Genomic DNA, 25,589 nt, shown 5'->3' on the forward strand with positions numbered 1-25,589 from the left:
CCAATAGATACAAACCAAAATGCGATGACGTGGATTAATGGTGAACGACTATAATAGTAACACTCTCTTTGCTGATTGGTTAGTTATTTTTCTTGTCACAGAAAATGATTTTCTATTTTACTGATTAAAAAAAAACTATTTTTCGTAACCTGACTCGGTCTCTAATTCTTAAAGGAAACAAAACTATATGCGTGTCTGGTTACTAGACGATAAGCTTATAATAACGTCTTATTGGGGAATGCATTTCAGTATTTTCTTCTTTGTTACAATGAGAACCGAGAAGCTTTGTACATAAAGCCAGCAAACAAGGCAAGAAGAAGTTTAATAAACTCGGGAACTGTTGGGCACTCACTCGCTATGAACAAAGTTCTCACACAATTTTTGAGAGATGAAGAGAGAAGAACAAGAAGAAGACAACGTGGCATTTGATTTCGTCATTTCAGTTTACCGTGTGAGGGGTTTGTAGAGGACAACAGTTATGTACTTAGACTCGAACCTGTGTGTTAAACCCAAAGCTACAATGGATTGAGGAGTCCATCCTTGCTCTATGAACACATGGTTTAGCACCACATGCTGTGGCTTTTTGGCCACGGCTGTTTCTTCACTTTTGCCAAGAAGTGTTAGATGCAGCTGAGGTGGCACCGCGAGTGGATCTTTTGTGTAATCTTCTGCGGTTGGGAGGGCTTGGCCGTAGCTATGATCAGGTGACGGTGGCGCCTCAAACTCCACTATGCTTTCTGGGTTTTCCGGCACAAAGTTCTGCGTAATGATTTGAGGAGATCACACACAGAGCAGAAGGACTAATAGTTTTACCATGAACAAGAGGGTATTGGAAAATTACTTACATGAACATCGATAATGTTACAGACATTCCCCATTTCGTCTGATACAAAGGGCAAATCTGGGATGTGTTTGCATTCACCATCGACGATCACCTTGTAGTGGTATATTCCAGATGGAAGGACCAAGAGAATTGAGTGGTCTTTTCCAGATTTCTGCAGCTTCTTCCTGTGGAATTTCAAAAATATCTATATGTTTAGTATGTATACATACCTATTTTATGGAATGCTCGAGAGCAAGTTCCTGAGAAACAAATCAATTTCTACCTTGATCTCCAACTGTCCCATGATCCTTCCACTGCCACATCATTACCTCCCTGGTTCCATGTAATGATAATAGGGATTCCTGGCTCTTCGAGATGATCAAAAACTCTTTGAGATTGGTTCCAATGGATCTTGTTAGGCGAAGGAGGGGCGTTTGCCCTCTGCAACGGAGCCACTGGAACCTGATACATGCACACACAAAAAAAAACTGAGACGTGAGATTTTTGAAACCAAGTGCGAGAAGAATTTGCGAATGTAGTACCATCTGACACGAAATGCAGTCATTATGTACACATGTTAAGCCTAAACAATGGAAGAAGTGACGCATAGTTGAGCCAATGGCGTTAGATGTAAGGTGACATAACAATGAGAGCTGAAAAGAAAAGGAGCGGAAATAATGAACGTAGCAAACAATAGAATGGGAAAATTACTATAATATAGACAAACCTTTACTAGCAAAAGTTATCTTACTGTTCCTACCAAACCATGATAAGCCAATCAATTCTCTCAGGTTAATTAAAGCTCTGTGTGTTTTCAGTTCAAAGGCTCAGAAATGAACAGCTTGTCTACCCAATCAAAATGAAATCAAAGAAACACTACACAAAAGACTCAAGATGGGACATCACATTTCACAGTTCACAGTTACAAATCAACACAAGGGCATCAGCAACTAGTAATGAGCATAAAGCAGCAAGAAAATAAAGAATCAAGCATTGAAACCTAGAGCAACAGGAACTAACATACTATTTGACTAGTATAAACTTGTTCCACGCTAGGCATGGCATCAACAAAACACCAAATAAGAGCTTCTGTAAAGCAGATTCTCTAGCATGATTCACTAGGTTGTAAACCCAAGAAAAGAAAAGGCAAAGCAACAAGGTAGACTAATCATCTCCCTATGCTAAAACGAAGGAAGAATAACTTCCTAAATTCTCATCTACCAACCAGAGTTTTTGACTTGTGGAGAACCAAAAGATTAAGAAGAGTAAAAAGTCCAGTTCCTTTTTATCACTCAAACAAATGCCAAGTATGAAGTATCTCATGCTTGCCCTCTTCACAATGATAGCAAAGAAGATTATCTAGCACAGAATCTCTAACTCTTTACACGCCAAGCCTTAAAAAAGCAAGGTTATATAAAATTTTCTAAAGAACCAGCATACAAAAACAAATCAAGTGCAATTCCGTTATACGAAATGAGTGAGTTCACTCATAAATATCTGGAAAATTACTTGTTTGGATCCTTAGGCAAATCTAATGAAGATAAACCTCTCAGTGAGTGAAACACAAGAAAAAGTCAAGTCAGCTTTCTCTTATTCTACGAGAAAACTCTATTTCACCTTCAACGATAGTTCAACAATGTTTCGAGCGGATCATCCCAAACCAAGCATCAAATTCAACGATCAACACAGACTATATATAGAGAGAGGGAACGTAAACCTGAGGAGCGAATAGGAAAGGAGAAGGAGATCGAGCGGGGCTTCCGGGAGGAGAACTGCTCATAGAGTCTGTGGAAGGAGGACGACGTTGACGACTATGGACTGAAGGATCGCCGCCGTTAGATCTCGCCGACGATGATGTGGCATCTCCATCGACGCCAGAGACGGCGTCGTCTTCTTTGCCGTTCGCATTTCCCATCTGAAAGCGAGAGAGAGAGAGAGAGAGAGAGAGAAGCAGACGTGAAGAAAAATGGAGGGAGGAGGAAGAGGAGAAGTTTATTAGCCCTGGAGTTAGGGTTTAATTACGAGGAATGCCATTTTAAGGGCTCTTCTGAGAGATATCATTAAAATCCGTACCATATGGATGGATAAACGTGTGACGTGGCGTCCCAAAAGTAGATAATGAATGATCCATTTATTTTTATTTTCTTCTTTCTAAAAACAAATTCTCATATCATATTTGCAAATTGCAATCAACGTAGTTAGGCCTAAACTAATAGGATGGTGTATTGAATTGTGGAGTTTAAAGTGTTTTGGTTTTGTTTTAAAATTTTATGTTATTCAATTAAGAATTTCTAATTTTTTAAAATTTTTTTTATGTTATTGAATATGACATTTATCTAAAATCTCCACAAATCACTTACAATTCATTGTTATTCAATTAACAGTTTATTAAAACTAAATCAAATTCACTGTTATTCAAAGGCAAATAATTTTAAAAAGAAAAAAATTTGTATATTTATACTATTATTTGCGAAGTAAATTTTAGCAAAGGAGCTCTCACGTTAAAAGTTAAAGCGGTTAATATCTATACTACCCATAATGAATTTATATATAATTAACTATATAATCAAAAACGAATTTTTATTTATAATATTAATTGTTTTTTTTTAAGATAATTTTTACATTGTGTTGTTATCTTAAAACATATGTTCAGTTATAAAATTTAAAATAAGATATAAAACTATTTATAATAATTAAGCGGTTAAAGTCATTGTTACCCTTAATGGATTTTATATATAATTAATTATATAACTAAAAATGAATTTTTATTAATAATATTAATTTTCTTAAATAGGATAATTCTTAGATATTGTGTTGTAAGATAATTTTTACATTGTGTTGTTATCTTAAAACATATTTTCCAGTTATTAAATTTAAAATAAGATATAAAACTATTTATAATAATTAAGCGGTTAAAGTCATTGTTACCTTTAATGAGTTTTATATATAATTAATTATATAACTAAAAACAAATTTTTATTAATAATATTAATTTTCTTAAATAAGATAATTCTTATATATTGTGTTGTTATCTTAAAATTTATTTTTCAATTGTGAAATTTATAAAATAACAAATAAAAAATTTATAATTAAATATTAATCAACTAAATTTGTATAAATATATTTACTAAAATAATTTTAATATGTGAATGTTTTCTTTTAAATTTCAGCATAATAATAAACATATATATTTTAATTAAATTTATGTCATATATATATATATAATTTGATGTGTGATTTAATTTTTTTGAAAGCATAAATAATATTTTTGAATTAATAAAATATAAACTAATATATATTTGTAAAACGATTAAGCCCGCATGTGCGGACAAAACATCTAGTTTCATATATAAAAACAAACTTAACCACAATTCAACCAATAGAAAAATAAATTGTTGAATAAAATTAATAAATTTTGTATTGAAAGTTGAAAACAACATTTATTTTGTAACGAATTTTTTTTTTACAACGACACTTAATATGAAAAAGAGTGAGTATTAAACATATATATACTACTGAGTTTTATGTGAGTTAAACATATACACCATGTCACCACACTTTATTGATCTGCCTTAACACTATTTAGAATCTTTTGTTTTCGGTTATTTGCTATAGTTACTTTGGTGGTATCACGGTATAAATTCCAAATTCAAGCAGGATACTGACTCAAAGGGAAGCTTGAGCTTGAACAAAACATTGTTTTAACTTGAAAACCCAAATAAGAACGCTAGACCGTTTTCGAACGTGAAAAGGCAAACGATATTTCCAAGGATTTCTTGCTCATTATAAGTCCCAACTCCCAAAGATGACTAATCTCTGTGACATGATTATTTTCAGTTCAGGGGAAATAACTATGAACACACTAGCATTTTTAAAAGCCTACAATGGCCGCAAATGTTTAGCCTCGCACAATTTTGTAAGTCTTTCTCTTTTACAATGGATGATTGGTCTCTTTTCTTCTATTTTTTAAACACTTCATTTTGCCTTCTCGATTTGCTTTTCAGCCACTTTCAAGTTGTAAGACTTCTTCATTTGCTTCATCAAGTGAACAATGAATACTTCATAGACTTTGGCTTTTGACGCAGTGTGAAGTGTCATTTTCAGAGAAGAAAGTATCGATTCTATTTTATACGAGAGAATTAAGATATTAGTTTTTTTTTTCTTCAACCCATATCATTTGCAACGATTCCAAACAACTCTTCCAAATTCCCATTTATTTATAATCTTATTCAATAGCATTATGTTATTCATCGCCGGCTTCGTTAGGAAAATTCATCTTTTTAAAGTTTTTGTCACAGAAATAACCATCAATGAGTAAAAATACATTTTTACTCTAGAGTTAACTAATCTACACTTAGGGTTTAGAGTTAAGGAGTGGAGTTTTGGAGATAGAGTTTCAAATTTTAAAAAATAAAAATGAATATTAAAATTTTCAAAATAAAAAAAAAGACTATTTTAGTCATTTTTTAGAATTATTTTGTGACGAAAACTTAAAAAAAAACTATTTGAAAGAATTGTCTGTTATCTAAATATTTCATCAATTTCCTTAATATTTCTGCCAACTAGTTCATTCTGATTTCCGCAAATTCAAAACCAAATGAATTGCATTCGATTTCTCCCACATTTTGAATTTCTCGATCATTTCTGTTTAGCTCAACTCTTTCCTTCTATCACGTGCTTTTTCTTTCTAATTTGCAGCATTTACTAGTTTATATACTCTTTACTTATAACTATGCAGGCGTGCGTTCCTGCATATTTGAAGACAAATCTTACCCCGAATAAATATGACTTACATTACACGAGAAAATAAATAGTCTCATGCTCGCATATCATTTTTTGTGGCAGAAAGTCGTTACACACTTATAGAACTACGTGAAACTAAAACCAAGATAAGGACCTCAAAACGTCTGCTAACTAGCAAAATAGTCTACTTCTAAATTAAATGGCCAATTTGCTGAATTTTAAATCATTTTTAATGAACTATAAAGCATATTTTGGAATCTAATTGACAATCTCCTAAACATGGCCTTGTTCATTAAATCATGCTCAGCTTTATTTGTAGTGCGGAAAGACTTCTACAACATCTTTACAATCCGATGATGTCTTGTTACATGCTGTTCATATAATTCAGTCACCATCTTAAGCTTCTTACTCATATCAATTCAAGAAGTATGTATTTAGCATGTCGGGATTTTGGGGGTTTGGGGTGGGTGGGGGCAGGCAAAGGAGAATTCCAGGGTCATCTCGATGTTAAAGATCTTTTAATTATTCCTCTCAAAATTTGGTTTATAATTTTTAATTTTCGACTTTAAACAGCCGAGTTTTTTTAATAGCAAAGGACAGAGTTTATGTTTAATCTTTTGTATATATAGTGCAAAAGTAACATACTTTTTTAGATTTCAATATATCTATTTTAATAAAGAGATGTATTAAGGAAAAAATAACTTAGAAGAATGTTGTTTCCATTATCTATAGTCTCTGTACATAGGCACTGATCACCTTCTTTTTTCCTTTTAAAGGATGGGATCTATAGTTCAACCATCAAAATCATTAGATGTGAGATTGTGCAACTAAAGCGTTGGGATTTGAAGTGTTTTTGATAAAATTTTCCAATAAACAACTAACTTTTAAATATAAATAAAATTTATTGCCATAAAATAAGCAATTTGTTTTACAACGCAACAAATTTTGAGAAAATTTTTAGAATGATCTTAAAAAGTTTTATCACAAATATAATCCTTCAAAAATCAAAATGCCTAAAATATTTCATTTAAAAGATAAATATGCATTTATACATGGGGGTGTTAGTGGGATATGGATTTGTAGTGATTGTTGAAATTATCAAATTCTATTGTTATTGGTTGGTGAATTCTAAGATTCTTAATAAAATCTAGTATTATTGGTTTGATGATTGTTTAATGACTTACAAAATCTCTTGTTATTCAAAAAGTTTGGTTTTTAATGATTCTAAGTTTCCATCAAATCTAGAGTTATTGGGAATTGAATTCTAGATAATTTTACTCATAAGACAAAACTTCAAAAATCTTGCATATTTTCTCTAGATTCTTAAAATCTTTGAATTAGAACATTTTCATAAACTCTTAAAATATGAAATACTCTTTATAACTTGTGGGGTATTCATACGCTCTGATACCACTTGTGGGGGTTATGATACCCACTTGTTACGGAATACAAGCTCATAATACCCCTGTCCCTTTCACTACACATTCGATTCATCCTTGTTCATGACTCCAGAATTGTTCACCCAGTTCACGGCCGCAGCGCGCTACATCTGGGGTGGATCCAGGATCCACAACATCCACTATGAAGTATCGGAAAACACCTCCGATGTGGTTTACAAGATCATTACTCTCTCTGTCCTGGGTATACAAACCCTAGAGAGTATAAAGAGAATACAAGAGAAGTACATGGCTAAGAGCTAAGCCTAGGATTACATAATTATCACTAGCTTACTCTATCTCTCCAAGAGAAGCCATGAAAGCTCCTGCCTCCTAGAGGCTCAACTTGAGCTTTGAGATCCATGTCGTGATCTTTCCTTCTTTGTATCAGCACTTGACCTAATGGGCTTCAACGATTAGGCCCATATGCTGTCTGCGCCGTAACTTGTGCAAGTCGGCCTAACATTGAACATGTCTGATGGACTTTAACCAAACCTCACAAAACTCCACCTGTTTGGTCCAAGTCCATAACCTTTACTTTGTGCCGACACCTCTTGATGCTTGAGCAAGCCTGCTCATCTTCTGCATATACTAGTCCTCTCTTATCTTTTCTCACTTCTCTCAGCTCCACCTTGAGCCAAGCTTGAAGTTCCTTCATGATCTCCTATAAACCTGCATAAGCTTCAACTTATACACCACAACCGCTCAAGTAGATTAAAACACTTAAATCCACTTAGCCCCATCAATGAACATAGACATCACGCATGATGAAAGGTATGTGACAATCCCATTGCCATTCTGAATATCCATCACCTTCATCTATTGTCTTGAGTTGCAAACCTAGCTGCTACACTCCAAGTGTCAAGCTCAACTCCTCATTGACGTCGTGTTACTTCATATCTTGTTACTCCTCGTGAACTTATCAACAACACAACTTTGCTGTCAAAATCACGAACCTGTTCAAGTGCTTAAACAGAGACCTGAACATCCTCCTGCAAGTTGATTTCCTCTTTGGCCTTTCGATTCCACCCATGTGCACTGAGCCTTGAATCAAATTCCTTGAATACTGTGCAACAACCTTCGAACCACATATGCTTCAGACCTGAAACAACCTCTGATTCTCTACTTGTTTAAAACACTCCAGCCTTGAACACGTTTTGTACCGCTGCTACTCTGAACAGGACATGCCATCCCATCAGCACTACTGGACAGACTTTCGACACAACCTTGGTTCACCCTTCATGTTGTTAACAGAAATTGCTACCACATAATTCTCCTTGAATCAACTGCAAACCCTTGAACTCATGCTCCATATCTCTGAAACAGTTTTTGACTTACCCTTGATGTTCTTGAAAAAATTACACTTGAGCATCACTTTGTGCCGCTGCACACTTAAGCAGGACACGCCGCCTAAAACCACATGATTAAGAAGACTATCGACACAAATATCTTTGCTCCACCATCTGATCAAGCTGTTCTGCAATAACAGAACCTCCACTAACAGATATAGACCCCACTGCTAGTTGAATGAACTGAGACTCATACCATCGAATCAATGATACGCCTTGGCACGAGCTGCCTGTGATATCTTATCTAGAATTCCAGATATTCCTCCTTTACTCAGCTTTGAAATCATTATCTCAATACCCTTCTTGTATTAAGATGTCTCCAAACACCGAAACATGTGCATCACCGTCAACGACTTGAACACACATGTTACTTGTTGAACTTGCCATTAGCCTGATGAGTACCTGGCCATCGATGAGTATCTGGCCATTAGCTAATGGACTGTCCTGAGGACACTGCCTCAACATTCCCCTGTGATGCGACCATATATCCAAAACTCCACATGTTCTGATCCATAAATGCAATCGGATTTTCCTGCACTTATACCTTCATGAAACTTCTTTCAGTTCCATGACCTGAGTTTAAGATGAGCCTGCTTGTGGAGAACAAGTCTTACCCTTCCTGAGATGGACAAACTGTAAGACAATTCCCTGCAATCCCTGCAATGTCTTCTAACAATTTCTTACTTTGCTTCACCTCACCATTCTTCATCTTCACTGCTCAGTATTCCAGTATCTCTTGATACTTACTTCCCTTCAATTTAACCAAGTACCTCACCACGTGTTATCTTGCATCATACTCGGCTCTGATTTCGTGGTCCTCTGTATCAACCTCACTGCAGTGTACTCATGATATATATGCCGATTTACTTGTCTCGCCGACAAGTTTCCTTATGTAAGACTCCTCTTACAAATCTCCTAATGATGCGCCTTGTACTTGTTAACTGATCTTGACACTCCTAGCCTTGACACTCTCAACATATCCACGACGCTCTTGTCATGGAATAACCTTTCCTTTCAGCTCTTTCTCCCTTGAGCTGACCATGTTGCTAACTGAAACTTTTACCCTTTAGCTGAACCAATCAAGACATCTTCTAACCAGTGACTCACTCCACCAGGAATCAGATTATACATATCCCTGATGCATCAATCCTTATATAATCTCATTGGCTCCACCTAAATCAAATAATCCTTTAGAAGTACAATGTCTCTGTAACTAAGTTTCTGCAACTGTTCATTGTTCATGTCGGCCTTTCACTGTATCTCTCATCATCCAACCCTGTGATGCTCCTAAGATACTCCCTTACAGCTTCTCTCGTGTCAAAACTCGAACCCATGACGAGTTTCTCAAGCTGTAATCATACATGAACCCTGACTTGTTCAAGCATGAAGTTCCGACCCAGTCAAGTCTGAAAATTTCTCTTTTTGCTTATGAGGTTCGATTATTGTCCGAGAGCTCCACCTTGACACTTATGATCGTGACACCAGACTGGTGTCCCTTACTCCACTTCTGAGTCTATTCATCTTGAATTTCCGACTCAGGCATCCACGATGATTCCTCTAAGGTATAACTCACACACGCTTCTACTAGCTGTGGTAGCGACTTTATGCTTCTTGAACAAGTGTTGATGACTGTTGTCTCATACCCTTTATCCTCAGGATTACAACCAGTCGTAACAACATGTTCAACCCGATTCCGCCTGCGTATTTTTTCTCTGCCTTTGACCAGAATCTTCAAGCTAAGTCTAACCTTGAATCGCCTTTTCCCTTTAGGTTCTTCATGTCACTCACACGACCTCACTAAAGCTACTACATGTTGTTACCACAAATAGCCATTTGCTCCAACATACCCTTGTGTAGGCTTTTACACACTTTGTCCTTGCTCTAGTTGCTTTTTCGTGGAGGTACAACCTATTCCTGCCACACTGACTTGGTGACTATTCTGGCTTTCTTTTTACAGCCAGAAACTTTCCATGTCACTCTCACGACCTCACTAAAGCTGCTACATGCTGTTACCACAAATAGTCATTTGCTCCAGCATATACTTGTGTAGGCTTTTACACATTTTTCCATTGCTCTAGTTTCCTCTTCGTGGAGGTACACCATGTTTCAGTCACACTAACTTGGTGACTCCTCTGACTTTCTTCTACCAGTCAGAAACCATTCCTCTCATGCACCCACGAGCCTGACTTAAACTGACCCAAAACAGATCATCTTTGTATCGTCATATTGTTGTCACACGACAACCAGGCTGTGCAGCTGCAAGATCTGTTGGTCATCTTTCGCTAAGTTAACCTGCATTCCTTGTGATCTCTAAAAAAAACCTTTAGTTCTTGTGAGATTAATGACCTTTGATTCCATCTTCCTAAGTCTAGCTTTGACTTAATGTGAGTCTGGCTTCCCTTGAGATATCTTCCATCCCAAACGACTCAAATCAATCTCCAACACTGCTGATCACAAACACGCCCACCTGTGCAGCCTTCTTGCTGCAGCTTACGCGAGTCTTCCCTTTCTTGTAAATATCGCTGCATCCCTTGCAAGTCTCTCATCATGATTTCACCAACCTGAAACCACCACGTGCTTTGAGATCATCCTCTGTGAACGTTTCTTCCTCTATCTCTGACGCCGTTGTTGTCTACCACAACCGAACGCCATCTGCTTTCTCTGACGCTACCTGTTCAACGTCATCTTTGGTTTGTCACACTTAATGCGATTGTGACTACAAATCTACTGATTCTTCTTATCCATAATTTCCAGCTGATGTCGATGCTAACTTGAAGCTCCTGCAGAACCTGAATCACCACTGTCTGAAACCAGAAGTCCTTTGACTCAATCCTTATCCAATCTCAATAGCCTGTAGACACCAAACTCATCATCCTGAGAATTTCCTTTGTAATAATCTGAATGAACACCTTGACTTGAACTTCACCCTGAACCGCTGTTGTTGCCAACAGATCCCGCCACTTGACACAATTTGCTAAGAAGACTTTCGACGCAAAGAATCTCTGCTCAACTTCTGCTCAAACAAATCATTACCTCTGCAACTGTGATACCCTGTAGACACATTTGTTTCCCCCTCATATGCCCTGAGAAGCCAAAACAAACTACTACTGAATCCCATGCAAAAAATCCGAAACATACATGTTTTCATCCTAAATAAATCTCGATTTGACACCGTTACCTGTTCAGCCGAACTCTGCCTTGAACAAGTAACTCCTCGTTCTCGTAGATCCATTCCAGCAGAAAACTATGTGTTACGCCAAACACATATCTGCTTGGAAAAACCACACTGCATTCCCTCTGAAAATAGCAGCCTTGTAGTATCTTGTTCTCTGAACATCTACCCAATTGTAGACTCTCATAATCACACATAGACAAATCTGCATGAGTCGATCTCCTTCAACCCTTCTGCAACACCCTTCACGCTGACTAAAGAATACCATCTGAAACAGCCATGAAACACTCATTTCATTCAAGGTTCTAAGGTGTCCCCTAGTTCCAAGAATTCCATGAGATACCGAGCTGAAATACCCACATAGATTAGAACACCACCTGCGACTGATATACCATGTAGATTCAATCCAAGAACACCGTGAAAACCCTCACTGAATCTTCAGACAATCCCATAGGAAAACCAATGCGAAAACCCCTTGTGCTCCACTATGCTTTCAGTTCCAATAACTTGCAGAACATGAAGAAACCCAAGACTCCAATGCATATAGTCACACACGCCTTATGACTGCAGATCGAGGACAGCTCCGAAACCTTTCTTTCTTATGCTAGCAGTCTGCCACCATCTTATCTTGTGAGTAACCTGAAGTCCTTCTCACACAGTAGCAAATTTTTGCACCCTGGAGAACTCTAGAGAAACCCTGATTTCGTAACTAGAAATCATCTCAACCGATTCAACTGACTCGTGAATCCTTCCTCCATAAACTTGTGCAACTGCAGCAAAGAACGTCCAACAGTTTTTCTTCTTCTCTTGTAAACCGAAAATCTCTTTAACCTGATCTTGTAACTCGGTTTATCCTCTGTTTTTTAACATAATCAGAATTCCACGTGTGTAGAACCACGTGACCACCAGCTTTCATTAAACCTTGCGAGTTTCTCTGTCTCGCTTGGAAGCTTCTTCATATGTCTCTCCTCCTCGAGACATGGACTCCATGAATCAATGAGCCTATGCTCTGATACCACTTGTGGGGTATTCATACGCTCTGATACCACTTGTGGGGGTTATGATACCCACTTGTTACGAAATACAAGCTCATAATACCCCTGTCCCTTTCACTACACATTCGATTCATCCTTGTTAATGACTCCAGAATTGTTCACCCAGTTCACGGCCGCAGCGCGCTACATCTGGGGTGGATCCAGGATCCAAAACATCCACTATGAAGTATCGGAAAACACCTCCGATGTGGTTTACAAGATCATTACTCTCTCTGTCCTGGGTATACAAACCCTAGAGAGTATAAAGAGAATACAAGAGAAGTACATGGCTAAGAGATAAGCCTAGGATTACATAATTATCACTAGCTTACTCTATATCTCCAAGAGACGCCATGGAAGCTCCCGTCTCCTAGAGGCTCAGCTTGAGCTTTGAGATTCATGTCGTGATCTTTCCTTCTTTGTATCAGCACTTGATCTAATGGACTTCAACGATTAGGCCCATATGTTGTCTGCGCGTAACTTGTGCAAGTCGGCCTAACATTGAACATGTCTGATGGATTTTGACCAAACCTCACATAGCTCTTTACAAATTTAACAAATCTCTTGACTTTTAGAATCAACCAACTCTATAAAAATTCAACTCCCACTAACTCTCCCCCTTGTGATTTAGATTTGAGAGTGTATTTTGGAGAGAGGTTTTTGATTTTTCTTAAAAATTTAAAAAATACCAAAAGTTTTAAATAAAATTTTTTAAAATAGTTTCAAAAAGAATTTTTGGAGTTCAAAATAAAAAAATTGAATAAAACTAAAGAAAAAATTGAAAAAATAAAAACTTTTAAATACAAAAATGAAATTCAAAATTAGAATTTTTTAATTATTTATTTAAATAACTATGTGTATTTAAAAATATTTATAAAGTAAGAGTAATGATTTTTTTCTCTTAATTAAACATGTTTTGGTCATTTTTCCCCTTGTAAACTATTTTGGTTTTAAAAAAATTATTTTAGGAAATTTTGAGATAATCACCCATAAATTTCCATGTCCAACAAAAAATTAAGTTCTAGATATACAAAATTTCCGATTTTAAATACACAATTAAATTTGTCTCCTTCTCATAAAAGGAGCAATTAAATTGTATGTCTCCGAAAAAAAGGAAAAATAAATATTAATTAAAAAAAAGAAGAAGGTAAACTAGGGTTTTTGTTAAGTGTTCATCGCTTGCACTTAAAAACCGCCACCAAAACACACACACACGCACATACACTTCCTTCTCCTTGCTCTTCCTTACTTTCAATCGCATTGCGTCTTCTCCTCCTGATCCCTGCAATCTCTTCTCTGCTTCTGATCCCAGTCAATTCAGGTTTCCTTATCGATTATGGCGGAGACTGAGGGATCATTCGCCGATGATCGAGAAGTGATCGGCGGTTTCGAGACTAAGTCTCCATGGAAAACAACGGCTTCTCCTGTGGAAACCGTCGACGCTCCGGTAATGGGTGCTCACTCGTGGCCTGCTCTCGCCGACGCGCAGCAACCGCGTCCTAAGAATCTTCCGACGGCGGCTCCGCCGTGTAAAGCCATTCCGGCCTCAATCCCAGCTCCTGCTCAGGTTAGTCAATAACCTATTACTGCTAATGTCATTAGATTGTGTTTGCTGGGTGTTAGTGGTGCGTTGAATTGGTAGGTTTCATGAATTGTCTAGTTGGAGATTAGCTTTGATTCTTGATCGAATTAGGTTTTATCGAATTTGATTGATGATGGTTATGACATGTAGCTGTTTATGTGATTTCTCTTTGGAATTAGATTTGTAGCATAGAATTTGCCACTGAGGTGTTTCTATGTTTGTTGTTTAGGGTTTCGCTGGTCAAGGGAAGTCTAAGGGTGGTGGAAAGGGCAACCCTGCGCACAAGAATCCATCTGGCCGTCATTCAAAGTCAGGCCCGAAGAGCAACCAAAGTGGTCCTCCTCCTCCTTACATGATGCACGGTGTACCTTATCATCCCTCTCCTTTTCCGCCTATGGTGCCTCCGCCGCATGCTACTGGTCCAGATTTTCCATATGCTGCTTATCCTCCTTACCCGGTTCCTGGAGCTCCTGTTGCAGAGTCTGGCAATGAGAAGAAAGTTCAGGCTTCCCCTCTTCCACCTGTTTTGCCAGCTCCTCAAGGAGACCAGCCTTGGCAGGATCAGAGGGGGTTTGGCCCCAGGAACATGCCACATGGCGCTGCTGGACCGAGGAATTTCGTGAGACCTCCGTATATGGGACAAGCTCCTGGGTTCATGGTTGGTCCAGGTCCACCAGGATTTCCCGGTAAGATGTTGATTCTTTGTCAAAGTGTTTTGGAAAGTGTTGGCTGATAGAATTCAATTTTCTTATTCTTGATTTAACATGATTGCTGTTTTTTTGTTCCTTGTTCTGACACAGGGCCTGTATACTATTTGCCGGTTCCACCCCCTGGAGCTATAAGAGGTTATCCTCTACGTTTTGCTCCATACCCTGTTAACCAGGGTCCTCCAGCACTGTCTCCAGAAAAACTCGACTTGAAGGATAGAGTCATAAAACAAATTGAATACTATTTCAGGCAAGTTTCGCTTCTACATCAAGTCATCTATATGTTTTGTGCTTTTATGTTCAGCTGACTCCTCTGGGAATTTCTTGGAATATTTCTATGCGTTGAGTCCATCTTTGCTAGTTAATAGGGTGGCACCTCATCTTGCTATGCTCACCATATGTGTATTTCTTCCTTTTTTTCAGTGATGAAAACCTTCAGAATGATAAGTACCTCATTTCCTTGATGGATAAACAAGAAGGATGGGTTCCCATAAAAATTATAGCTGACTTCAAAAGGGTAAACTCGTAACATGAGCTTGACTTGCTTTCTTTTGCATTGGTCTGTTTTTTTTATCTGCGTTTTACCCTAATGTGCTACTTTTAATTTATTTGTTGTTACTCTTGAACTACAGGTTAAGATGATGACGATGGATTTAGAGTTTATAGTCTATGCGTTGGGATATTCTAGTTCTGTTGAAGTGCAGGTAAGACTACCATAGCCACCTTGTTTCTTTAATCTGACATATCTGTTTGATCATAACATGAAGTTCTGGTACTTTTATAGGGTGAGAAGATACGCAGGCGAGACGAGTGGGCTAAGTGGGTTCCTGCATCTAAAAGGTCAGACTCTGAGGAAAAAGTTGGAGACAATGACGGAGATTCCCCAGAGAGTACAACAAGCAGAGATAACTCTGAAAAACAGTCAAAGGATACTTCAAAGCCTACTGCGTGCTCTTCAGAGGTAGAGGCTTCTTTCCTTTTGAGTAGAGAGATTCTGTAAAACTGCCAAATTTTGTTCCAGTTCATAGCCTTTTTTTGTGCTAAGGTGCAGGGAGCTCAGCCATCAAGAACCAATGCTAATGGAAGTTATATCCTGAAATCATCATCAAGCGAACAAAGAAATATGGATGACTTGTCAAGTGATTTTTCAAATACTTTCTTGCTTGATGAGGAAATAGATCTGGAGCATAAAAGCCCTAGAAGGAGTGGACTTTCCGTGTGCAAAAGGTAGTGCATGAGTTGATTACTCTTGATATTGGTTTCATCCCTCTTTTTCATTATTCCCTTTTTGGATATGAACCTTAAACTGCATATAAAGTATTGGAGTATGTGTTTTAAATAGCGCTCTCTTTAAGCGCCTTGTGGCGCAATGATGCGCTGCCTAGAACGCCTTAGTCTCTAAGGTGTTGTGCAATCCAAACAGCCCTTTAGACCATATGGCGAGGGTTGTTTCCTTTTTATTGAGACTTTGATCAACTCTTCGAAACCCTAACAATCTCTTCGAAACTTTTCTAGTATAACTTATAAAAACTAACTTAGAATCATGAAACAGCTAATCTAATTCTATCTTCGAAGTTCCCACTTAGGGCCTCGATTACTGAGATTATTCCAAGACCATAAGTACATTCTTTTTTACATATACATAAACTGACCTATCTTCGCCTGCATATACATAGTATTTCATTCCACTCATTGACATCTCCTTTGAGAATATTTTCCGAGAAACTCCAAAACTGACTCTTTTTAAATATACATAAACTGACCTTTCTTCGCTTATGAGGTCTTGTGCTAATTAAAACACAGATTGGAGTTAACGCCTTGTTAATTTGAAATTCTGTAGAATTGAGGATGAAGACGATGATATTGCTGTTGATGATCATGATCATGATATACAGAAACTTGTAATTGTCACCCAGGTATTACATGGAACTTGTTATGTATTTACTAAAACTCTTTCTTGGTGGAGTTAAGTATTCATATTACGTTGTATGCTGGACAGAATAGTGGGAGAAGTGATGGAACTGGAATCAGTGGGACAAAAGCAAAAAACATTCCTAAGGAGCTTGCCTCCACTATAAACGACGGTCTTTATTACTTTGAGCAGGTTAGGTTTTTTTTTTTCCGACAGAATCATATGTTTCTACCCTTTATGGAGTCTGATATCTATACACCAACGTGGTGAAACAGGAGCTGAAAAATAATCGACCTGGTCGTAAGAAGAACAATTCCCATTTAGATAGCAGAGATGGAAAAGTGAAAGGCGGAGGACTGAACATTAAACTAGGTGAAAATTCCGCAGCGAATGGAGGTGAAGAGCATAGTATTAGGAGGAAGCAAAATAAGGGAACCCACAAAAATCAAATGGCCCATGTACGGAGGTTCTTTTCCGGCAACACAAGGAACCATGGGGCTGTTTCTGAAAGTCCACCTAGTAGCTCCATTGGATTTTTCTTTGGTTCTACACCACCAGACAGTCATGGGTCAGTATCCTAGCAAGTCCATGACATTCCCAACTTATTCTTATTTTGTTGTCTTTTCATGTTCTTAATAATTGTGTTTGTCCGACGTTTCACAGACACAGGCTTTCAAAATTGAGTTCATCACCACAGTACCCTCTTTCTGGCAGCAGTCCACCTGTGGGGTCTTTACCAAAATCATTTCCACATTTTCAACATCCGAGCCACCAACTGCTTGAAGAGAATGGGTTTAAGCAAGAAAAGTGAGTATATTTATTTGGTTATACAACCTGAATTTATTGTATGGAGCATTACTTTTGGGAGGATAAGTTTGTAGCTTGAGTTCTTCTAATCTCACCATTTTTAATTCTTACCCATAGGTACTTGAAGTATCGCAAGCGGTGCTTAAACGAAAGAAAGAAGCTGGGCAGCGGATGCAGTGAGGTAAATTCTATGTCAACCTCCTTTCGATGATCTTTGACTCTGTATCGATTAGATATCCTAAGCCTGCTGGAAATGCGTCTGAATCCTGGATGTTCTGTCTTCAGGAAATGAATCATTTGTACCGATTCTGGTCATACTTCCTCAGAGAAACTTTTGTTCCGTCTATGTACGAAGATTTCCAGAAGTTTGCTACTGAGGATGCAGCTGGCAGTTACAACTATGGGTTGGAGTGTCTCTTTAGGTTCTATAGGTAATACTTGCATCTTTGAATTGAATCCGTTTTCTGTCTATTTCAAAGCGGATAAGCTCTCTAGTTTAAACTCAAGTCTCACCAATATTGTTCTGCCCAATGTCTACAGCTATGGCCTGGAGAAGCAATTCAATGAAGACCTTTACAAGGACTTTGAGCAGCTAACACTTGACTTCTACCACAAGGGAAACCTATATGGCTTGGAGAAATATTGGTAAGCGCTCTCTTCCCTTCTCTGAGATAAAAAAATATAATATGATTCTTGGTGACGTTTCTAGCGATTATTTACTCGTTTTAGTTTATAGAAAACGTTTGGTCGATTATTGGTGATGTCTCTAAAGATGAAAGTACTCTCTTGTGCAGGGCATTCCACCATTACCGAGGCCAAAAAGAACCGATAAAGAAGCACCCTGAGCTAGAGAAGCTACTGAAGGAAGAATACCGCAGCTTAGATGATTTCCGAGCCAAGGATTCAGTGACCAGCCAAAAAGAAAACAAGTCTCACTGATGACTTGAAAGAGACGGAAAAGCAGAGACATATCATAGGCTACTGCTTATCACTAAGCAAATGATCCTTAAACCTTGACCTACAATTTTTGTGCATCTCTTCTTCTTGGGGAAGAGACCAACCAAGTGAAGCCATAAACTCTTGAGTTTTCAAGGAAATTTGTCCTTGTTGGTGTAATCTCTTTTTTGTACATATAGGGATTTCATTTTCTAATTGCTCAATTTTGAAAAAAAAAAAGAACAAGAAAAAAGAGAGGTGGTTGTAGTCTCTGTAGAAACAATAAGAGATGTTTGTTTTACTTGAGATTATGGTACATTTTTTTTTGTTTTTGTAAATTTTGTTTTCTTGTAGCTTATTATTGTTGCATATATTACTCCTGCATTATCTCATCTGTTGACTACATCTCAAAATGAATCCAAATAAGTGCTTAACTAATTTTATTGGTTTTAGAGCGATACGTTTGAGTAAAGTCCAATGCATCGTGAAAATAGCTCAAACCTAAAGTATTTTTTTTTTCCGTGAACACTTTAGTATGAAATTTGTAGATTTTTAACGTTTGACAATGAACACTTTAATACTTTCTGTTGATGGTTTTAATTCACTGAAACATTAGTAGTACTAGTTTTAGACGTTCCCAAACATCTTTCTTGTATATAATTGAGTTAGTCCAGAAAATACCGATTTGATTAGAACATAGATAAAATATATACACCAACAACGCCAAGAGTATCAGAGATAAAAGGGTCTATGCAAAAAAAAAAACACAGATGAGGTATCGACCGAGAGTATGACTCTTAAGGGCATTTAAACGTTTTATCAGTCAACCAAAATAAACTAAAATGCCGTGGGCTTGACGTTTCCTTTAGCAGAAGAACATGGAGCTTGCAACATTCACGTTCAACTTTGGCATTGGTGGCACAGGGACTGCTCCAGGTGTTGTGATCCCGCCATGGGTCGATGATGTCTCAGACAAAGACATGTCCTCAAACTTCATCACGGTTCCCATCTGTGCAGCGGCCAAATGAGCATAACAAACAGGTGCAACTGCGAGAAACAAAACGGTATTTGAGATAATGCAACCACCACCATGCATTGAGATTATTGCACATACTGAAAAGCAGCAAACTCAGTAGTAGTCAAACATATTTTCAGAAAAAAATAAAATAATGATAGTCACAGCAAACAAGTATAGCGATGCATCTGAACTAACAGCAGTAGCAATGTTGAAAAGATATGAGAATTTTACCGACTGAGATGGCAGTGGTGCTCCTCTGGTAGCTACGTACAGTTATCAAATCAGACAAGTTTAGTAGACATTACTAGCACCATATAATGCTTACACATAGGATAGAGAATGAACAAGTTCTTGGAGGTCATCTGTGGAAAATCCAATCTCATCGTAGAGCACATGGTAATGTGTTGGCCTTGTAGTTCCCTAAAACATCAACATCAATAAAAAAAATTCATTCCATACATAAACAAGATTCATAATGGATTCCAGCCAAACAAGAGGCATTCTCGGGTGGGCGGTAGGAAAATGAGCGGAAACGTTTTCTCCAGATTACTAAGCCATTTAGCAGCAGAAGGATGTGATCTCTCGTCTCATGTTGACCTAAAAGACTATTGGGCTAGGCACGGCACCAACCGCTACATCACTATCAAGTAACTAGCCTCAACTGTCTTCGGCTCTTAATTCTTAAGTTTAGGTGTTTTGTCTATGGTAAAACCAAATATGTTTTTATTTGAAAAACAAATCTCAACTGTTTTCAGATTACAAAATCTTAATTTTCATTTTCCAGTTGGTGATTATATTATAACTTAAACGTTCACTTTACTAGTCTCTCCTCTTATAATAAAATTTTCTAAAAAGGAATGAACAAAGTGCTGGAGTGTAGCGCTGGAGGAACATTGCCAGGGCCTCCAGCCTGGAAGAACTTGGTGTGGTGGTTCTTCTGGGCAATGATCACTGTGAACTTGGGTTCCCAATTTTCTTCAACAAACTTGCATGCCTAACCCCAAGAAAATAAACCAAGTCCATAAATGTCCAACATACACTAAATAAATTTTATCCTAAGAATCCATACCTGCATCATCTGATCCAATTCAATGTTAAGAACTTGATTGAACTTAGACTCACTCACACCATCCCTACATGCAAACATTTATAAACCAAGAGTTAACAAAAATGTATTATATTATTACTTTCACATGATACCTTAATAAATGTAAATATACCTGAAAATGATATTGTGTTCAGGTCTCCTATTCCCCGAGCTTGTGTAAAAGTCGAACAAGAGCTCCCTGAAAAGCGCATGAAGTTTCTCATTAATATGACCAAAAGCCTCTGCCACAAGCTATGAACACAACACAAGAATATTCAAACCAGAAAATTCCTTCATCAACGGGTTTTCCATTCTCGTCTGTGACAGGTTTGAAGAGATTATCAATCATTTCCACTTTCCGAGATTGTGTGCGTACACATGCCCTATATTTTGAGATGAGTGGCCATTCTCTGGATCCCACAACCTATGGTTTAAAAAAAAAACATCAAGTTACCAGAAATAGATAAGAGTTAGACTTGACCTCTCCATATATGGATGACATCATAAGAAAAGAGAATCAATATTACAGCAGCAACTGATGGTATGTCAGACTGTCCAGGGGAACCATGGGATACATCCATCCCAACAATGAAGGTATAAACTTGCGTTACTAAAGGCATCATTGCTCGTGGTGAGCGCTCCATAGCTAACAGGGAGTTCAGTCCACCAAGCTGCGTATAAAAACACAAAGAAATCATGAGTTCTTGTAAGGTCCTTTTATAATCAATCTTGAAATTCTTAAGTGACTAAAATGTCAATCTTCGGAGATCACCTTGGCATTTATCTTGAGGAGAACATTTGTGAGATACTGATCATTTATTTTGGGGGTAGGAGCAATATACACTGCGTCACAATTCCTTCTTCAACAAGATTTCTCCTCTTCCAAGGCCCTGGAAAATTCCGAGAAAAAAATTTCACATTTACATTCATTAGTTTATTAAAAAAAAAAGAGAGAGAGACCATATTCAAGAATAGTAGAATACAGTTTACCATAAACAAGAGAGTTTTTCTTTTCGGCAAGAATGCAAAGAATGAATTTTGGCTTTCCTTCTTTTCTGAGTTCAGATTGCATCTGCTCGAACATCTTTTGTACTCTGATGTTGGCTGGTGCACCCCTAAAATCAGGATCTTCTTGAAATACGACTTTGTATGGAGGTTCTACGTTCTGAAAGAAAAACAAAAACAAGGTAAGAATTAAAAAGATATTAAGTTTATATAGGCTAGCAATGATCCATTAGAGAGCTTACGATTCCTTTCATCCTTCCACATCCAATCAAGTCAGAAATAAGCCTTTTTGTATCACACCGAGCAGAGAAGTTCACAAGAACCTATCTAGTAACAGTAGCTGGCTCAACAAGTTTCTGCAAAAAGAAAGATTCAACTAGTATCAAAGGTTAAAATATCCATCAACTGAGGAAAAGATAATCAACCTATGTACCTTATAATTGAAGTTCCAACGCCCATCGCGAGGTTGAAACTCCTCTCCATTGCCTACTTTCAGCTGTTTAGAGACAAGGACAGATAATTAACGTTTAACCTTCAAGATTCAAAAGGAGTTACTCGATCAATGTTTACTTGCAAGAGAAGCAAGGTAAGCCATACCCTTGGTGTTGGTAAGACGCGGCCTTCCACCTGAGTGAAGTTTGAGCCAATGCTGACACCACAGTCTTGCAACACCAGGTCAGCATTATAGTTGCTCTTCTTCAGACCCTTCAAGATGAATAACATAAAACCAAAATTAGACATAAAATATTTAAAGTCTCAAGGATAATAGAAAGAAAACCTACATTGGTTAGTGAAGCCATTCTTTCTGGAGGCCTCTGCCTAGACTTTTCTACCAGGGAAGCCCTCTGAAGACTACTAAGCGATTTTGTGTAACGCTGTAGACTCACAAGTTCACAGTGCTGAAGATATAAAAAAAAACTAACTAGTATTAGCATAAATGAAAATCTCCGAAATACAAAAAAGAAGACAACTACAATGCACTAAAGTTACCTCAATGGGGATGTAAGTTGGGCGTTTTGGCTTACCAACATTGATGCAAGGAAAGTTCCCTGAATATCGCAGTGGGATACCGCGAAATTCAGTGAAGTACTTGTACACCGTAGTCTGAATTTCCTCAACTTCCCCCTTCTCGTTTTTAGAATTCCGAGTAAACCTATATCAATCAAAGAAAGATACGTTTGAAAAAACTCAAAGAGATGTAAACATGTAATTAAAAAAAAACATCAAATCATTACATACATTTGATCTTTGCAGCGCTCCTCACTTAGTCCAGTTATCTTGTATTCTCTATTGAGGGGCAACCTGTACTCTAAGATTCTTGAGAGCACGTCTAGCCTGATGTGAGACAAAAATCAGATTAGTACTTCTCAAAAATGCATACACATCAGTACAAAATAAGATGATCATGATGTACCTTATTCCAGTCAAGATACTTTGGGTCTTTCACATTCTGATTTGCAAGAAGGAAATCAATAACAGGGCCTGGTTGAACTACCATCGTAGTTGAAGTGTCTAAAAGAAAATCGAAACCGAATAAAAAATCATAGCCAAAATGTTACAAAGAAGAGTCTAATAATACACATTAGTAACAGAAAAAGAGAAATTACCGATATTCAAGGACAAGCCTCCCTGAGTAGTTCTGAAGCTTGAGTGGAAGTTTCTGACACCAGTGACGCCTCCACCGATGTGTACAAAGTTCTGGACGTCATTGTGAAAAAATGACTGGCGAACAAGTAGGCATCCCTGCCTAGCTGCACTCTGGCGCAGGATAACATCGAGCACTCTTATAGCATCTTGAAGATAATCTGTTTCCTTTCCTTGAAGAGCGCTTGCAATAGCTTGCATGGGGATCCTTGCAGCATAGCTTATCTCAACCATGAACTTCTTGGATCGATTTGGTCGCCTCGATCTTTTCCTGTCCGCGTCATTTGATTCATTCGGGCTAGCATTTCCAGTGTTATTTCTGTAAATAAAGAGTATCAATTTCATAATAAATTTTTGAACAAACAAGGTAAAGATATTTTAAAAAACAAGTCGAAAAACTGAAATGTGGCACCTACCTGCTAGAAGGTGTGTCTTCAAGAACGACAGAGAAATCCATTTTGTTGCTGGGAAGAGCACCAACGGTGAACAGAGTCTTCTCGCCATCATAGGCAAAGTATTTGGATCCCAGATCGGTTCGATACGTCTCCTGGACCTTTTCGAGAATCTTCCTGCCAATTCCTTTGGCCTCCACTGGACGACCATCTTCATATGTAATCGCAACCTGCATCCGAAACAAAAAAAACATTCACACTAAACAAGTATTTAAAGAAATTTATGCTAAAGGATAAGCAGGATACAAATAGGACACAAGCTGAGGAAACAAAGTACATACGCTGCAATGAAAGAAATGGCCGTTTGAGTTGTTGAAATTGACTCTGAAGTGATTGGTAAGAAGATGTGTCTTTACTCCTTTGGTCCCGCTGCCTCTCCGGGCCATTGGAAGAAGAGTGTTCTTTTTGATAGGCTCCAGTTCAGGTACAAGGTTCGATGGAACGACAGGTGGAGGAAGTGGTAGCCCTTTTCCTTTATCAAAACCCATAATCTGCAGGGAAGAAAAAACTCAGAAAGATCAGAAAAAGACAGCACCTAATGTACAATTGTTTATGGCCATGATAAAAGAATGAACGCAAGAATGCTCAAGGCAAAAACATTTTGTTCAGATCAGTTCATTAGAAAGTAAAACCCATTAGCGTTAAAAGATTGGAGAATAATGATATAAACCATCAGAATGTATCAAAACACCTCATACAGGCAGAATCAAGACATAAAACATCAAAAGATGGAGAATAATGAAGAGAACTACGTGCACATGAAGATCTATGACATAAGAAAGGCCACTAGTAAAAAGCGAGTGCGCGTGAAGCGAAAGAGAGAGACCTCTTGAAACCAAAAAGACAAAAATCACAGAGCAGCCAAGGAACAAAAAAAAAAAACAGAAAGTTTTTCTCGGAAAATACAAATCAAATTTTTCATAGAACAAGAGCACATGACAACGTTTACTTTTCATTTATTTAACAGATAGATCAAATAGTGGTAGAAACAAACCAGAGCTGCTAAGAGAAAGACGATGATGGAATCTGCTAAAAACGTTGAGATATAACAGAAAATCACTAGTTCCCAGAAATAAACGAAGAACAAAGACGATAGACAAAGCAATATAGTTGAAAGCAAATAAATCGAAGGATTCAACAGTTAATATGCATGGCAGAAAGATAATACGATCATACATTGAGCGATTTTGAGGAAGAACCTGCTTCTTCACAGAGATGGAAAGAGTAAATCGAGAGCACGGCGAAGCCGTAGAGCAACGCAGAGAGAGCTAGAGAGGAGAGGTGTTTAAGGAAGAAGAGAAGGGGTTGGTGGTTCACTAAAACCTTGCGCTTCCAGCTTCCTACTCTAAATACTGACGCAGACGCAAACTAAGCACTCCCTTTTTTTTATTGCTCCTATATACATTATTATCGTTCTTTTCGTTTCAGTGTCCTATCATTATTCGTTACATATTTTTGGCCTATATTTAATTATATTGTTAAAGGACAGCTCGGTTAATGTAATAGATGTATTAATGTATATAATAACGATCAAATATTGCACATTTGCAACGTTACACCTACCACCCTTATAGTTATTTTCTCTCTGTGTGACGAATTGGTTTAGCTCCAGTTATTGGATATGAAATCTATGACCTTGGTTCAATTGCAAAGCATGAATATGGTATTAAATGACTGGTATTTAGTGACGGTATGAATGATCCTTTTTGAAGAGGTGGTATGAATATTCTTCTCATCTTCCACAATGCATCTGTTGAGAGTCTTCATTGCTCTCATTTATGAAACTACAATTTAAGCCATGATGCATTTAATAATGACAAAGTCTATAAAAGCATAATTATCCCTGAGACTTTTTCTCATGTCCCCAAGTTTTTTTATTAAT

At 37.6% G+C, this 25,589-nt stretch overlaps 2 protein-coding genes and 1 pseudogene across 4 annotated transcripts; 1 reads left to right on the forward strand and 2 right to left on the reverse strand.

Moving 5' to 3' along the window:
• Window positions 1-210: 210 nt before the first annotated feature.
• On the reverse strand, window positions 211-2,827 carry LOC106421299 (SNF1-related protein kinase regulatory subunit beta-1). Of its 2 annotated transcripts, XM_013862142.3 has the most exons (5): window positions 2,541-2,827; window positions 1,366-1,476; window positions 1,107-1,285; window positions 846-1,008; window positions 211-759 (listed from the first exon to the last, which is right to left on the reverse strand). In XM_013862142.3, exons 1-5 carry the CDS (start codon window positions 2,736-2,738, stop codon window positions 445-447), a joined length of 966 nt encoding a protein of 321 aa, XP_013717596.1. In that variant the 5' UTR covers window positions 2,739-2,827; the 3' UTR covers window positions 211-444. The 2 variants fall into 2 exon arrangements, with proteins under 2 accessions (XP_013717596.1, XP_013717595.1); XM_013862141.3 differs by lacking the exon at window positions 1,366-1,476.
• A 10,910-nt stretch (window positions 2,828-13,737) lies between these two features.
• LOC106421359 (la-related protein 1A) lies at window positions 13,738-18,839 on the forward strand. 2 transcript variants are annotated; one of them, XM_013862203.3, is made up of 15 exons: window positions 13,738-14,124; window positions 14,369-14,825; window positions 14,940-15,096; window positions 15,270-15,363; window positions 15,479-15,550; window positions 15,631-15,807; window positions 15,892-16,073; window positions 16,687-16,762; window positions 16,846-16,950; window positions 17,034-17,326; window positions 17,422-17,565; window positions 17,683-17,746; window positions 17,851-17,996; window positions 18,106-18,210; window positions 18,360-18,839. In XM_013862203.3, exons 1-15 carry the CDS (start codon window positions 13,894-13,896, stop codon window positions 18,502-18,504), a joined length of 2,448 nt encoding a protein of 815 aa, XP_013717657.1. In that variant the 5' UTR covers window positions 13,738-13,893; the 3' UTR covers window positions 18,505-18,839. The 2 variants fall into 2 exon arrangements, with proteins under 2 accessions (XP_013717657.1, XP_013717659.1); XM_013862205.3 differs by having other exon boundaries at window positions 15,898-16,073.
• On the reverse strand, window positions 18,693-25,003 carry LOC106421261 (annotated as a pseudogene).
• Window positions 25,004-25,589: the final 586 nt, after the last annotated feature.

The sequence above is a fragment of the Brassica napus genome, chromosome C9 (assembly GCF_020379485.1).
Source record: "Brassica napus cultivar Da-Ae chromosome C9, Da-Ae, whole genome shotgun sequence".
NCBI lineage: Eukaryota > Viridiplantae > Streptophyta > Magnoliopsida > Brassicales > Brassicaceae > Brassica > Brassica napus.

Bases quoted from the DNA above. Each gene is read 5' to 3' on its own strand.
- LOC106421299 (XM_013862142.3), bottom strand. From the start codon at position 2,738: ATGGGAAATGCGAACGGCAAAGAAGACGACGCCGTCTCTGGCGTCGAT. The intron at 1,477-2,540 runs GTTTACGTTCCC...TTTTCTTTTCAG, and splicing joins CTTTCCTATTCGCTCCTCAG to CTCTCATTGTTATGTCACCT. The intron at 1,286-1,365 runs GTACTACATTCG...TGCATGTATCAG, and splicing joins ACTGCATTTCGTGTCAGATG to GTTCCAGTGGCTCCGTTGCA.
- LOC106421359 (XM_013862203.3), top strand. From the start codon at position 13,894: ATGGCGGAGACTGAGGGATCATTCGCCGATGATCGAGAAGTGATCGGC. The intron at 15,808-15,891 runs GTAGAGGCTTCT...TTTTGTGCTAAG, and splicing joins CTACTGCGTGCTCTTCAGAG to GTGCAGGGAGCTCAGCCATC. The intron at 16,951-17,033 runs GTTAGGTTTTTT...GTGGTGAAACAG, and splicing joins GTCTTTATTACTTTGAGCAG to GAGCTGAAAAATAATCGACC.